The following is a 12459-nucleotide window of genomic DNA, read 5'->3' as shown; positions in this document are numbered from 1 at the left end:
ATACTGTGAATATGTCAGAACATATTTGCGCTGAATCCCCGCACACCATGGTACTCATCGATCCCAGCCCACTTCGCGCCCTTGTCTCAGGTTTCGGTGTGAGTCCTCTCGTCTATGTGCACTGGCCTGCTGACGCTAACACCTGCATAATCGAATCGTAGCCTTTCTCCGACTACAAGGAGAACCCTTCATGGCTTGCAGTACAGCCTTTGCACGACACAAGGCTCGCCACGGACTCGGGCAGGCCGATCCACATCACGACCCTCGAACTTCCCGTCTCATACGAGTACGTCTTGAAGAATGTCCCTGGCCTGCACAAACGCCCTCCTGTCCTGCCGTCCTCCGCCGATGCTAGCATTTCTATTCCTGAGCAAGGTTACGATTTCATCTTTCACGTTGGCGTCTCAAGGCGTGGGCCCATCCGTATCGAGCGTGTAGGATATAAGTACGGATACAATCGGATGCTCCCGGACGCAACGGGACAGCTTGGTCCCATCGTGAAGCCTGCGGAAAGCCCAGATACAGAATCTGTGCGCGGATTTGGCGAGGGCTATGAGGAGTTTCCGGAGGAACTCTCAACCGATGTGGACGTGCCAGCACTTGTCGCTCATCTGCAGATGGAAGGTCTCGAAGTATGATCATTGTTCGATCCTATTTAGTATTTTCTTTCTCATCTGTACTCGTGCGCAGCTAGGGACGTCCATTGATGCAGGCCACTATCTGTGCGACTTCACCCTCTGCACCTCCCTCGCGATCTCGCGAAAGGTATCGCAGGAGAAGCCGAGGCCGGTGCTCTTCATGCATGTTTCCGTTCGCGAGGAGAAGGTGACGGACATGGTTCAGCGGATTGTACCATGGGTTTGCAATGGCCTCTCCTAGTTCTCGAGGTTCGATTACGCCGCTCTTCTTTGGCGCGTCTTTGGTACTAGAATGTATTGAACCTGAAAGGCAATGATGTGGTCATGCGCAACGCTCATGCCGCTACTGGCACTTCGCGGATCTTCACATGTACTCCTGCATGTACCGTGTAATGCATGTATGAGCTGCTTTGTTTACTGTTGGTAGCTAGATAGTGTGCTCTCAGAAGGAGAAACGAAGGTTCGCGTGTACGGCGGAGTGGACTGCCCTGTTACTCAAAGCACCTTGCATGACGGGGAACAGCGTTGCGATCAGTCATGAGAGAAGTCGGAGGGACATGAGGCTCAAGCGTGGCTGCGATGGGAACAGCACCTGGCGAAATGAGGCATTCTGCGCACTCGTGCCATGCATCGATCGGTGGCTGCTACAGGTCTTCTTCCGTTCCGGCCTCCGACTGCTCTCCTCACCCCCTCAGACACTTATAACTCTCCGCGAACCCCCATCTCCTTCTCTTCCTCATCGTCTTGGTCGGCCTCCAGGGTGACCTACATACGCTACCGCTGCGTCCTGATCAATCCTGATACACCCCGCACGCCATGCCGCCCGTTGTCCCTGCGACCGACGGGATTGACCCAAATGCGCTGCGCGTCCTCATAACTGGCTTCGGAGTGAGTCCTCGTTCTTCGTCGGTCTCCCAACCCCTCCCCGCGACTCACGTCGCGACGCGTCCATGAACCTGGTAGCCATTCGACAAGTACAAGGAGAACCCGTCATGGCTCGCGGTCAAGCCGCTGCACAACACCATCCTCTACACCGACCCCCCCACCGACCTCCTCGTCCCAAACGATCAGGCGGCGATGATCACCGACGAGATGGAGGAGTTCCTACGCCGCCCTCAACAGATCCACATTTCCACCCTTGAGGTGCCCGTTTCCTATCAAGCAGTCCTGAGTATAACTCCCGGCTTGCATGGCCGGCCGCCCGTTCTTCCGCGTCCCAATGACCCGGCACTCGCTGTCCCTCCTCCGCCCGCTAACGGATACGACTTCATCTTCCATGTAGGTGTAGCAGGTCGCGGACCCCTGCGCATCGAGCGTTTAGGCCACAAGAACGGGTACCGCATGAAGGATAAGGACGGCGAGTACGCGCCTATCGTCCACCTACCCAAGGATCCCATCGGCGACACCGCGGAGGCCGAGCTTCAGCGCATGGAACGTATGCTTGGTCCTCCTCATGCACTCCATGGCCCGAACCACGGTCCCGAGGTCCCGGAGGTGGTGGACATCCCTCCGCCCCCGAACCGTGGGTTTGGCAAGGGGTACGAGCAGTTCGCGGACGAACTCTCGACTGACGTCGACGTGCCGAAGCTGATTGTGCACCTGAAGGAGAGCGGGATTGATGTGCGTGTGCCTTTTCCTCGTCGCCTAACTTACCTGACAATTTGGCACCCGCGCCGGTCGTAGCAGGTCTACTCGTCCATGGACGCGGGCCACTATCTATGTGACTTCATCTTCTACTGCTCCCTTGCAGAGTCCAGACGGGGGATCTTGCCGCAGGAGAAATTCAAGGAGCGCAGCACGCCTCCGAAGACGACGCCCGTGCTTTTCCTGCACGTTCCGCCCGTCGACCAGCCACTCAGCACGGAACAGGTGACGGACGCGATCCAGAGAATAGTCCTTTGGGTCTGCGGTCGGCTGCACCACCCGTGAGCTGCACACGTTTCGCCCTCTCTTAATGATCTTCCCTCCAACCGCTCTGTATTCCCAGCCCCCGCCCTGAAGGCCACCCCGTGACGCCGCCCGCTTGTTGATTAGTTATGATATGCTTTCGCTGCACGTTATGACTCGCATCTCCATTGGTCGCATGTAACATCTGTATGACATACCCTTAAGCTTAATCGCTCGGTGACAGCCAGACGTATCTCGCATCTCACCATCCGAGCCAGTCAGACGCCGCCTGTAACTACACTTCCGCCGACCGCGTTCAACAGCATCAGCCTTCGCACACAGCGTCGCACATACCGACGATTGGCCATTGGCCAGTTCGCGATCGTCTGGCAGGTATCTGGAATTCAAGCCATGGCTGAATCATCGACACCGCCAGGCTCGAATTGCCCTGCGCGCGATTCGTCGCACGCGCGTCGCGACGCGCCCGGTACATGTAGAGCGTCACGTGCGTTAAGCATACTTATACGCCTTACCGCACACCATGATGGCGCAAGCAGCCCGCCCGCCCCTTTCAGTTTTCTCTTGCTCTCTTCGCTCGCGTTTTTCGTGTCAAATCGTGTAAGATGTCGACCAACATCACTTTCCACGCAGGTGAGGCCTGTGTGTTTGTGAAAGAGGGTCAGTAGCTAACCGAGTCTGATCGGTGCACGGATGAATAGGTTCGGTGAACGCGGAGGAGCGTGCATCTCTGCTCAGCCAGAAGGGCGTCACGGTCTGGTTCACGGGGCTCAGTGCTAGTGGCAAGGTGCGTCGATCCCTCGTCATCGCGCTCGGACATTGTACTCACGCCCGCGGACCTGGATGGACAGTCGACGATCGCCTGCGCACTTGAGCAGCACCTTCTCCACTTGCACAAGTTCACGTACCGGCTGGACGGCGACAACATCCGCTTCGGACTGAACAAGGACCTCGGATTCGACGAGAAGTCGCGCAACGAGAACATCCGCAGGATCGGCGAGGTGCGTCCCCCTTCCCTCCGTTGGCTTCTGTCCTCGATCGCTGCGAAGTCCGCTCATGCCCCTCATTTCCGATACGCCGGGACACGTTTGCCTTGTACCCCTGCACGTGTGCTCGTGGTTGTGGTTCCGGGATTCGATAGGTCTCCAAGCTCTTCGCGGACTCGTGCTGCATCACCCTCACGGCGTTCATCTCGCCATACCGGGCGGACCGTGCGGTCGCACGCGAGCTGCACGAGAAGGCCGGCCTTTCGTTTGTCGAGGTCTTCGTCGATGCGCCCCTTAGCGTCGTCGAGCAGCGCGATCCCAAGGGCCTGTACAAGAAGGCGCGTGCGGGCGAGATCAAGGGTATGCCTTATTCATCTCTTCTGGTAGGGACCATACTGACTGGCCCGTCTACAGACTTCACGGGTATCTCTGCGCCCTACGAGGCCCCCGAGGCTCCCGAAGTCCACATCAAGACTGATGAGTGCGACGTCACGGAGGCCGTCCGCCGCATTACCGCATACCTCTCGGAAAAGAAGTTCATTTAAATTATAGTATTTCGCATTCATCTCCCCATCCACTGTTGTTTATCTATCCGGTATGTACGAACAGGCAAATCATAGAATTCAGAGCATTGTTATCACTTGTGCACACTACGTTCTTTCGCTGACATCCATCGTCCTGACTCCTACGAGTGCAGGAGAGTCTACAAGGAAGCAATCTTCTCCGGCCAGTATCCCTTCCCTTCCTGCACGAAGGGCACATCATGCGCAATGAGCAACCGAACTCTCGGGATGTCCTTGACCACCTTCAGCCTCTCAATGTTCTCCAGCGACCTCGGCAAATCCAAGTGCATGCACACAGGGTTATGGCCGATGCCCGCCTCCCCAGTGAGATGGCGCCAGTCGTGCGCCCCATCGCCAGCAAGGCAGATCCATGCACCGTCTGCAGAAGTGCGTGCCATGGCGGCGATGTGGCCGGGAACGTGGCCGGGAGCGTCGACGACGTATAGGCTGCCGTCGTTGTAGAGGTCGTACGCGTGCGGGAACGGTCCGAGGGGTACCCATTCGCGCTTCCCTACGTCTTCAGGACCGAGGAATAGCGTGCGCTCCATCGGCACGTCGATGGAGTAGAAAGTGCCTGGGAAGTCTGGGCCTTGTTCCTCGATGACCTTGCGAGCGGCCCCGCCCATGATGAAGTCGGCGTTGGGGAAGGCCCTCGGGTAGCCTGTATGGTCGCAGTGAATGTGGGATATGATGACGCGCTTGACATCCTCGCGAGAGACACCGCCGCGCTCGAGCGCAGCGGGAATGTCACGGCCGTGGAACGTGATGCTCATGGTGTCGGCGAGAGCGCGGGCGCCGGTGAAGGCCTCGGTGTCAGGGCGGATCCCGAGGTCGAAGAGGACAATGTCACCGGTCTGGGAGTGGCGGAGGACGAAGGAGAGGTCTGGTAGATCGACCATCTCGCCGTCCTTTGCGATGTCGACGAGTTGGGAGAGGAGCATGTGGATCCGGCCCGCGTCGATGGCGGACACTTCCCAGTAGGCTTGATCCTTGGATGGCGGTGGGAGACTCATTGCGAGATGCGAAGTTACAGTAGTTCGCGACTGCGGGTAGAACGCGAAGTGAGTCTTGCATGTCGCCCTAATCCGCCGACTGATGACAATGCACTTACTACTAGCTGCTATGTGAGGCGTTGAGGTTTCCGGTAGTCGTTGTGACATCGTAGCATGGGTGCGCACATTTTATATCGCTGAATCCAAGGCGTCTCATGCTCTTCAGAGCTTTGTAAGTGTAAGCAACGAAAAGTGCTTGGTCGCCATGATCCAAGCAGGAGGAGGACAGACAGCGGTAGTTAGGCTTCCCAATCGTTGTCATCCCGGTTCTGACTTCTGCCCTGCTAAGAAGATGCAAGGAAGGTTAGCAATCATGCCCGAGGCGGCTCGATAAGCGTTCAAGGCAGAAAACAAGGCTCAAGGATCCGTTTTGCGATGAGTAAGCTGTAGGCTGAGAACGGTCCGGAGAAGAGGAGTTAGCAACTACCGAGGAAAGCACAGGCCAAATAGAGAGCCACGCACTCGTATATCGCCAAAGCACAGTATTAGCAGCGAGTCTTGACATCAGCATTGCGGAACCGTTGCCTTGTCTCCAGGTCTAGGATGAGAGATTTGTGTTCGCCTCGGCGAGTCGCCCGAGGCTGCTTACGAAGTTATATTTTGCTTTGGTCGAGGGTCATCCTTCTGAGCAGTTCGCCGAATCGATCTACAAGTTTGTCGATAGTCTTGAAGCGATGGCCCGGGATATATCCACTGGGTTACATCGATGATTCTGCCGGAGTGGATTGTACTAGTAGGAAATTCCCTTCCTCGCCGGCGTCTGTATTGCACTTGCGGACGCCCGGCAATGACTATACCAATCTTCGGGGTAGTCTTCCTGTGACCAGCACCAGTTTCAATACTCTGCTGTGATGACCCATTGCTGGGCTCCGAGACGCGTACAAGTTGCCACACACTCGATGTGGGCATACCGATGCGCTCAGCTCCGCCGTGAAACGACGGATAATCACGAATCATCCCGCCCAATTGATGCGCGGTACAGGAAGCCTGTCCAGAAATGATGGTTTACCTTCAGGACCGAGCATACATATGATAGTTCACGGCCCTATACAAGATACACATGCTGCCATCGTCGAGTGCCGCAAGACAAAATGAGCAAAGGCCAAGCTCATGTGTGCCAGACTCACTCAGCATCCACCTAGCGGAAGCAGCTCGAAGCAATCCTGATTGTACGGGACTCGGCACCCAGAGCGAGGTCAAGCATTTCCCGAAACACTCTGGTAAGTGGTAAGAGCATAGGTCGAACTCTCCGCTATCTCATCATCTTACACTTGAGTTTGTAGGACCAAATCGACGCAGATCTCAGCACAAGAGTACACAAATGAAGAGAACGCAAGTCATGATGTCGTAGTATACAAGCGCAGTGTCTCTAGATCACGGACACACAATGCTGAGAGGCGTGATAAGTAGTACAAGCAGAGACCGAAGAGACGGAAGATATTAAGCACGATGTCTGATCTACTCGAGGACGACCGGCACCGGATAAGGACTGGGAACAGCTGTCCGACTATCTGCTAGAGAGAGCGCATCGTCGTGCAATGCGTGATGGTCAAACACGATAACGTCCTCCGTCTCTTCCTCTATCGTATCTTGTGAAGTCCGATCGAGCATCTGCGCAAGCCCGGCCTCCACAACTGACATCCATTGCTGGAGTTCGTCGACTGTGCGTGCGAGCTCTGCGTGTGTGGCTTCGTGAGAGTGCATAAGCGGCCCTAGGTCAAGCGGCCGGATGGACGGGCCAAGCAGAACATCGGAAGGGAGGGAAGGCAGTGACTGCGAGCCGCCGAGGGAGAGGGATCGTGCATGGGATGAGTATGAGGTCTCGGAGGATAAGAGGCGGAGGTCGGAGGAGGAGAGATTCGAGTGTGACACTAAGGAGTTGAGGGAAGTCGTGGAGGAAGACGCGGTAGAGTTTGGCTGGATGAGGGCACTCGGCGGCTTCATGGGTCGTGGTGATACTGCGTAGGGCGCGGGAGAGGGTGGAAGGAGATCAGTCATTCCAAGTTTGTGCTCGGAGCTTAGCGTCGGGATCTGAAGAAGACATGGTCAAACGTCAGCTCATGAATAGGGGCACGAGGACTATACCTTCAGGACGTCTCGAAGGCCAGGTAAAGGGATGCCAGAAGAAGTGCTGAACGACGACTCCGCGGGACTGCCGCTCCGTTCGTCTCGACTCCTCGCAAATGGTCGGACGGGGAGATCCAATGCAGGAGTAGATCCTAATCTGTTCAGACTGGGTCTACGGGATGGGATCTTCGCACTACCCAAGGCAGAGGCCTGAGCCGTAGCAAAGGGATTCGCATCCGTTGTTGCCGTGGCTGATCGGGCCCGTACCATGGGAGGTGGCGTGGGCAGAGAACCTCCAGGTGAAGCCAGACGCTTGGGCAAGATGGACGCGTCCAGTGACTGCGAGGTCTGATGGACACTGGACGTGGTGGAGATGGTGGATATGGTGGATACACTTGAATGTGTTGGTGATCTTCGATCATGCCCATGGGGTAATCGGAAGGTAGGCAAAGGCGACGCAGCGGCATCTCTGTCACCGCTGAGAGGACTGGGAGATATAGGAGGGAAGCGGAAATCGGGAGTGGCCAACCCACGGTTGCGGGATGTAGACGATGATGCGAATACAGGAGGGGAGGACAAGCCTGGTGCGCTACTCTGAGACCTCTTCCGGTTTATGAGAGGCCGATTGGGAGTGGCACGCTCGGGAGAAGACGCGGAAAGGACTATAGGAGGAGGGCTCTCACCGGGCCCATCTATTGGAGATGCTTCCGGTATCTCAATGTTGGGAACGCCCCTGGTGGACCGCACCTCACGATAGCTTGGTGTCGACTTGGCGGGAGCTTGTTGCGATATTGTTTCCGCATCACCATCTGCTGCTGAAGATAGTGTTGGTGCCAGAGCCCGTGGAATACCAGGACCAAGGGGAGGTAATCGTTCCCTCTTCCGTTCAAGGGGCGAGGTCGGAGGAGCCTCGTCGTCCGGTTCCGGTTCGCCGCCGGCAGACTTGGAACGAGGTGTGATGTCTCGAGGAGGAAAGACGAACGATGACTGTTTCGCGGTGCGAGGGTCATCGCTGGGCTCTGGAGTGACTAAATTTCGTGAACTCGACGGACTGCGACCGCGGGCGGGGGTCATGGAAACATTGAGGGAAGGGTTTGCTAAGAGGTCGTCGGATGGCATTTCCAGTGCTGCCATGCGAAATGGGTCGAGTGGTGGCGGGTCGCCGTAGTCGAAGAGGTTGCGGAGTGTAGCGGGCACGTTGGTCGGGGGTGGGCGAACCGTTGACTGTCCACCGGCGACCTCGTCTTCCAACAGTTCAAGTAGTGCATTGTCAGGCTCGAAATTGTCCAGGCTGGACGGGGAACGACTCCGGATAGTGTTGAATTCCCAAGGACTGTCGTCCTCGAGAGCAGTCCCTGATGGATCACTAGAGGCTCGCATGTGAGCATATGCTTCCGGACCTTCGTCAAAATGACATGGGTGCGTACCTCCGCTCTCGTTCCTCCTCTTCCTCCCATGGAAGTGGCGCGGCCATGCTAGCGCGGGTACCACCACCCCTCGTCCAGGCGTCATACCGAAGAATCAAGTCCTTCAATGTAGTAAGAGGAACTTTGCGGACGGACACTATCCACTTGGTCTTGAGTAGCTCGTCCGCACTCAGCCGCTATACAAGGGATAAGTACCATAAACTCAGGACGACGCACAAACGACGCACATCGCTGGGAGATTCTCTCAGACATGCCGCCACAAAGTCCCGCAACTCCTTGCTTCCTTCCCCCTCTATCAGTCGCGGTGGCTTCATACGCGGAATGAGTTGGATCAGCTTCGCCTGGTCGACGATGTGTGAGTTAGGGGCGCTGCCCTTGATCATCTCATAGATCATGATGCCCAGACTCCAAATATCGGCCTTCGTGTCGTATGCCGACGCATGGGCGACCTCCGGAGCCATCCAGTGCGGGGTACCCACAAGCGTGTTTCGCTTGCTCGAAGCAGTGACCAAGAGCGCAGACACACCGAAGTCGCAGATCATGACCTTGCCAGTAGAGGTGACTAGGACATTGGCCGCCTTCAAATCACGGTGGATTATGGATGACTTGTGCAGGTAGCTAAGGCCGTTCAAGACCTCGCGAATAATGACGGAGACGTACTTCTCCTCCACAACGCCGTCTTTGCATGCCTTCATGAGTGTGCGCACACTTCCTCCCTGCGCGTACTCCATAACGATCCATACTCGGGGACCATCCATGTAGCAACCATAGTACTTGGTGACGTTAGGTGCATCCCGGAGTTGCGTGAGGAGCGCTACCTCGCGCTGGATATCCCCGACATCGTCATCTTCGGTGTCGAGGTTGATGATCTTGAGTGCGACTACTTCTCCGGTGCGGAGGTCCCTGCCTTTATGCACCGATCCGTACGCCCCCTTTCCTACTGTTTCAAGACGTTGGTAGAGCTGATGGACGGAGACTGGGGGCATTGTTCACAGAACCGAGGCGATGGGATTGAGCTGGACGGAGATGGCGTCGAGGCGAATAGAGAAGACTCGGCGGGATGATGAGAACCAGCCCGGAAGTAACATGCATGGAGAACAGAGAACGCGAAGTAGCGAAGGAACGTGTCAAGCAAGGCGCGCGACAAAGCGGAACATGAGCGTCCTTGGAGCGGTTTGCGCGGACGATGAGCTCGGTGTGGAGGACGGCGACAAGACTCGGTGCGCCAGCGTTGAAGACACCGGACCCGATCTCGGTGCAGCTCTATTACCTCAGCGCTTACGGTCGATCAACACAGCTTCAAACCATGTATTTTACCTGCTTTCCCGCGTTGAAACGTTCAGGAACAGAACTGATGGGTACGTGATCACAGTACATATTCGACTTTACTCTGGAAGACAACACAGAATGGGTCGTAGCTACTGGTTCTTCGCCAAAGCGCTGATCTGAGGAAGGCCAGGGAAGAATGACGTCGGGATGGTCCTATATACAGATACCATAAGTATTTCATTCAACAAGACAATAGTCAGGACACTCACGGCGTAGGAATGGCAGCGTTCGTGGCGAACCCGGATGCAAGGTCGCCAGCCATCGTGGTGGGGGTAGAGTATCCAGAGGGTTGCGTGATAGACTGAGTGACGACGGCATACGACGTGTGCGAGGAACTGTTCTTGATGCATGCCACACCAGAACCGTATGCACTTTCGCACTTGACAATAGCCTGGTTAGTCTGAGACCACATGTTCACGTTGCTCAGGTTGATGTCGAAGCAAGGAGCACCATCCGCGCAGATGAGCTGTACGGGAGGGCGTTTCACGCCGTCGGCAACATTGCCGTCCCAGTTCTAACCACGCAGTAAAAAATCAGCCAGCGGGAAGTGCAATGAGGGTATATAAGACATACGGAGAAAGTGATGTTTTGCAGCTGCACACCAGCTCCTTGGCCGGGGGTCTGGGACGACCAGAACTGGTCGATATTGAGACCATATGCGGTGCCACGAGCGATGAAGTTCTGGAATTGAACGTTTTTGACGTAACCAGAGCCCTTGTTGCTCTTGATCATGAACGCCTGGTTTCCCCCGTTGGTGTAAATGTTCCGGTACACGACGTTCTCGATAGCAGTCCCGTCGGAAAGACTGCCAATAGCGCTACCTCCGGACTGGTTACACCAGACTGTGCCACATACGATCAGGACAACATGTTATGAGAGGGAAGGGGGAGTACACACTACGCTCCACCAGAATGTTTGTAGCGGGGGACTACAGAAGCGTATCAGAACGATGCTCCTTGCAGTGACGAAAGCTCCTGACCTTGACGGTGACGCACTCGTCACGGTTCGTAACCTCAACATCATGGATCCAGTAATTGTTGCCCCAAACGTCAACGCCATCCGACCCGCCAAGGTTACCGCCTGTTGACGAGCGTTACAACTCCTGCCTTTTTTGGGTGGGAGGGTTCCAAAATATCTTACCTCGGATAGCCATGTTGTACACTTCTCCGTTCTGGCCGGACTGAATAACAAGGTGGAACTCAGGAGCTGTATATCGAGGTCGTAGCTCAGCTCATGCATCTTGGGACCCATCAGGAAAAAGAGAAGACATACAGTCGACAAGTACGATGTCGTGAAGGGACCAGTTCTGCGAGTTGATGATACGGATCAAGCGCGGTCTGCATGACTCCACGGTGAGAGATTTATCCTGTAGCGTCAGAAGACAAATACCTACCCAGCGTTGCGGCACTGGTACCCGTAGCCTTGGATGCCTCCGGCGCTGTTCGCAGAGTAGAACTCGAAATCATTCGCGTTCTCGATCGCAATCATATTACCGCCACTCGTAGCTGATGAGTGTTAGTAAGTTAGACCAACATCGGTACTCCATAACTCGCAAAAGACGCACAGGCACGGGTAATAAATCCATCTAGGCGGAAAGCCCACTTGGTGCCTTCCTTGAGATCAACCCATGTCTGCATCTGGTAGTTACCTGCAGCGCGTAAGAGTTCAAAGAGGTCACCTCGAGAAACTGACGTAGACCTACCGGCGGGCACATAGAGGGTCGATCCGGAGTTCTTCAGCACGCAGTTCTGACGACGACAACTGAGTTAGCACCATGTTTTCAGTATGATTCAGTTTACTCACGTTGAAAGCGCTAGTGATGGCGGGACCAATGTCACTCGAGCCGATGCTGCCTCCATAATCAAGGACGTTACAGATGTGGCTCTTCTGAGAGAGCGGCGTCCTTGGTCCAACGCTGCCAGAGAGCTGTGCCGAGACCGTCGTAACAAGGAGGACGGATGCCAAGAGCGCCTGGAAGCCCATGTTGAGGTAGCGTACACAGTGCACCGAGACATGTAGTCACTCTTATAGCTCCACCAGAAGGTCACCCCTTCGATGCACCGGAGCACATGCCAGTGGAGGCCCGTCGTCACCCTGTCGGACGCCGAAGCATATCCGCGCGCGAAGTACCGAACGTTGCAGCTGACGAAAATAGTGGCCCGAATATATTGCGTTGCTGCCTGCAGGCCCGGAAGAATAGTCCAGTCTGGCTGGCACGACGGTCCGCTCAGGTAGCGCGTCCGGAACCCGGAGAGACATATCGTTGTGTGCGAACAAAGGGCCGTTGTCAGGCCAAAAAGCGCGTACCAGCTGGTCGGAAGATCGTGCACATGAGGAGCGCACCATGAGGATTGCTCCGAAGGGAAGCGGAGTCCATCAGACTGGCTCGGACATCAAACTTCCCGAACCGCCGGCAGTGGTTGCCTCGAGTGCATCCGACGGGTCTGTAGAAAAGTTTCGGATCTTCGAGGAGCGAGGGAGGCTAATTCGAG

At 55.9% G+C, this 12459-nt stretch overlaps 6 protein-coding genes across 6 annotated transcripts; 3 read left to right on the top strand and 3 right to left on the bottom strand.

Moving 5' to 3' along the window:
• Positions 1–47: 47 nt before the first annotated feature.
• Positions 48–879, top strand: L226DRAFT_520884 (peptidase C15, pyroglutamyl peptidase I-like protein; the record flags this gene model as incomplete). The annotated part of the gene is made up of 3 exons (XM_067678673.1): positions 48–98; positions 162–632; positions 691–879. The coding sequence occupies 3 exons, from the start codon at positions 48–50 to the stop codon at positions 877–879; spliced, it is 711 nt and encodes a 236-aa protein (XP_067539172.1).
• A 362-nt stretch (positions 880–1241) lies between these two features.
• Positions 1242–2606, top strand: L226DRAFT_503180 (peptidase C15 pyroglutamyl peptidase I-like protein). Its single transcript, XM_067677922.1, has 3 exons — positions 1242–1526; positions 1602–2258; positions 2322–2606. The coding sequence occupies exons 1-3, from the start codon at positions 1455–1457 to the stop codon at positions 2565–2567; spliced, it is 975 nt and encodes a 324-aa protein (XP_067539171.1). The 5' UTR covers positions 1242–1454; the 3' UTR covers positions 2568–2606.
• Positions 2607–3064: 458 nt separating this feature from the next.
• Positions 3065–4206, top strand: L226DRAFT_531935 (adenylylsulfate kinase). Its single transcript, XM_067680171.1, has 5 exons — positions 3065–3176; positions 3245–3330; positions 3395–3544; positions 3685–3889; positions 3944–4206. The coding sequence occupies exons 1-5, from the start codon at positions 3149–3151 to the stop codon at positions 4072–4074; spliced, it is 600 nt and encodes a 199-aa protein (XP_067539170.1). The 5' UTR covers positions 3065–3148; the 3' UTR covers positions 4075–4206.
• A 26-nt stretch (positions 4207–4232) lies between these two features.
• L226DRAFT_456692 (Metallo-hydrolase/oxidoreductase) lies at positions 4233–5105 on the bottom strand (the record flags this gene model as incomplete). The annotated part of the gene is made up of 1 exon (XM_067675314.1): positions 4233–5105. One exon carries the CDS (start codon positions 5103–5105, stop codon positions 4233–4235), a length of 873 nt encoding a protein of 290 aa, XP_067539169.1.
• A 1306-nt stretch (positions 5106–6411) lies between these two features.
• L226DRAFT_558464 (Pkinase-domain-containing protein) lies at positions 6412–9860 on the bottom strand. Its single transcript, XM_067683242.1, has 4 exons — positions 8866–9860; positions 8639–8814; positions 7230–8577; positions 6412–7175 (listed from the first exon to the last, which is right to left on the bottom strand). Exons 1-4 carry the CDS (start codon positions 9622–9624, stop codon positions 6603–6605), a joined length of 2856 nt encoding a protein of 951 aa, XP_067539168.1. The 5' UTR covers positions 9625–9860; the 3' UTR covers positions 6412–6602.
• A 113-nt stretch (positions 9861–9973) lies between these two features.
• Positions 9974–12325, bottom strand: L226DRAFT_558463 (rhamnogalacturonase). The gene is made up of 11 exons (XM_067683241.1): positions 11771–12325; positions 11670–11715; positions 11532–11615; positions 11361–11472; positions 11240–11304; positions 11108–11173; positions 10947–11047; positions 10865–10895; positions 10541–10809; positions 10177–10481; positions 9974–10120 (listed from the first exon to the last, which is right to left on the bottom strand). Exons 1-11 carry the CDS (start codon positions 11948–11950, stop codon positions 10057–10059), a joined length of 1323 nt encoding a protein of 440 aa, XP_067539167.1. The 5' UTR covers positions 11951–12325; the 3' UTR covers positions 9974–10056.
• Positions 12326–12459: the final 134 nt, after the last annotated feature.

This window comes from Lentinus tigrinus (assembly GCF_003813185.1).
Source record: "Lentinus tigrinus ALCF2SS1-7 unplaced genomic scaffold L226scaffold_5, whole genome shotgun sequence".
Taxonomy (NCBI): domain Eukaryota; kingdom Fungi; phylum Basidiomycota; class Agaricomycetes; order Polyporales; family Polyporaceae; genus Lentinus; species Lentinus tigrinus.
Note: the sequence above shows the minus strand (reverse complement) of the source record. Positions and strands in the feature narration are given on the sequence as shown.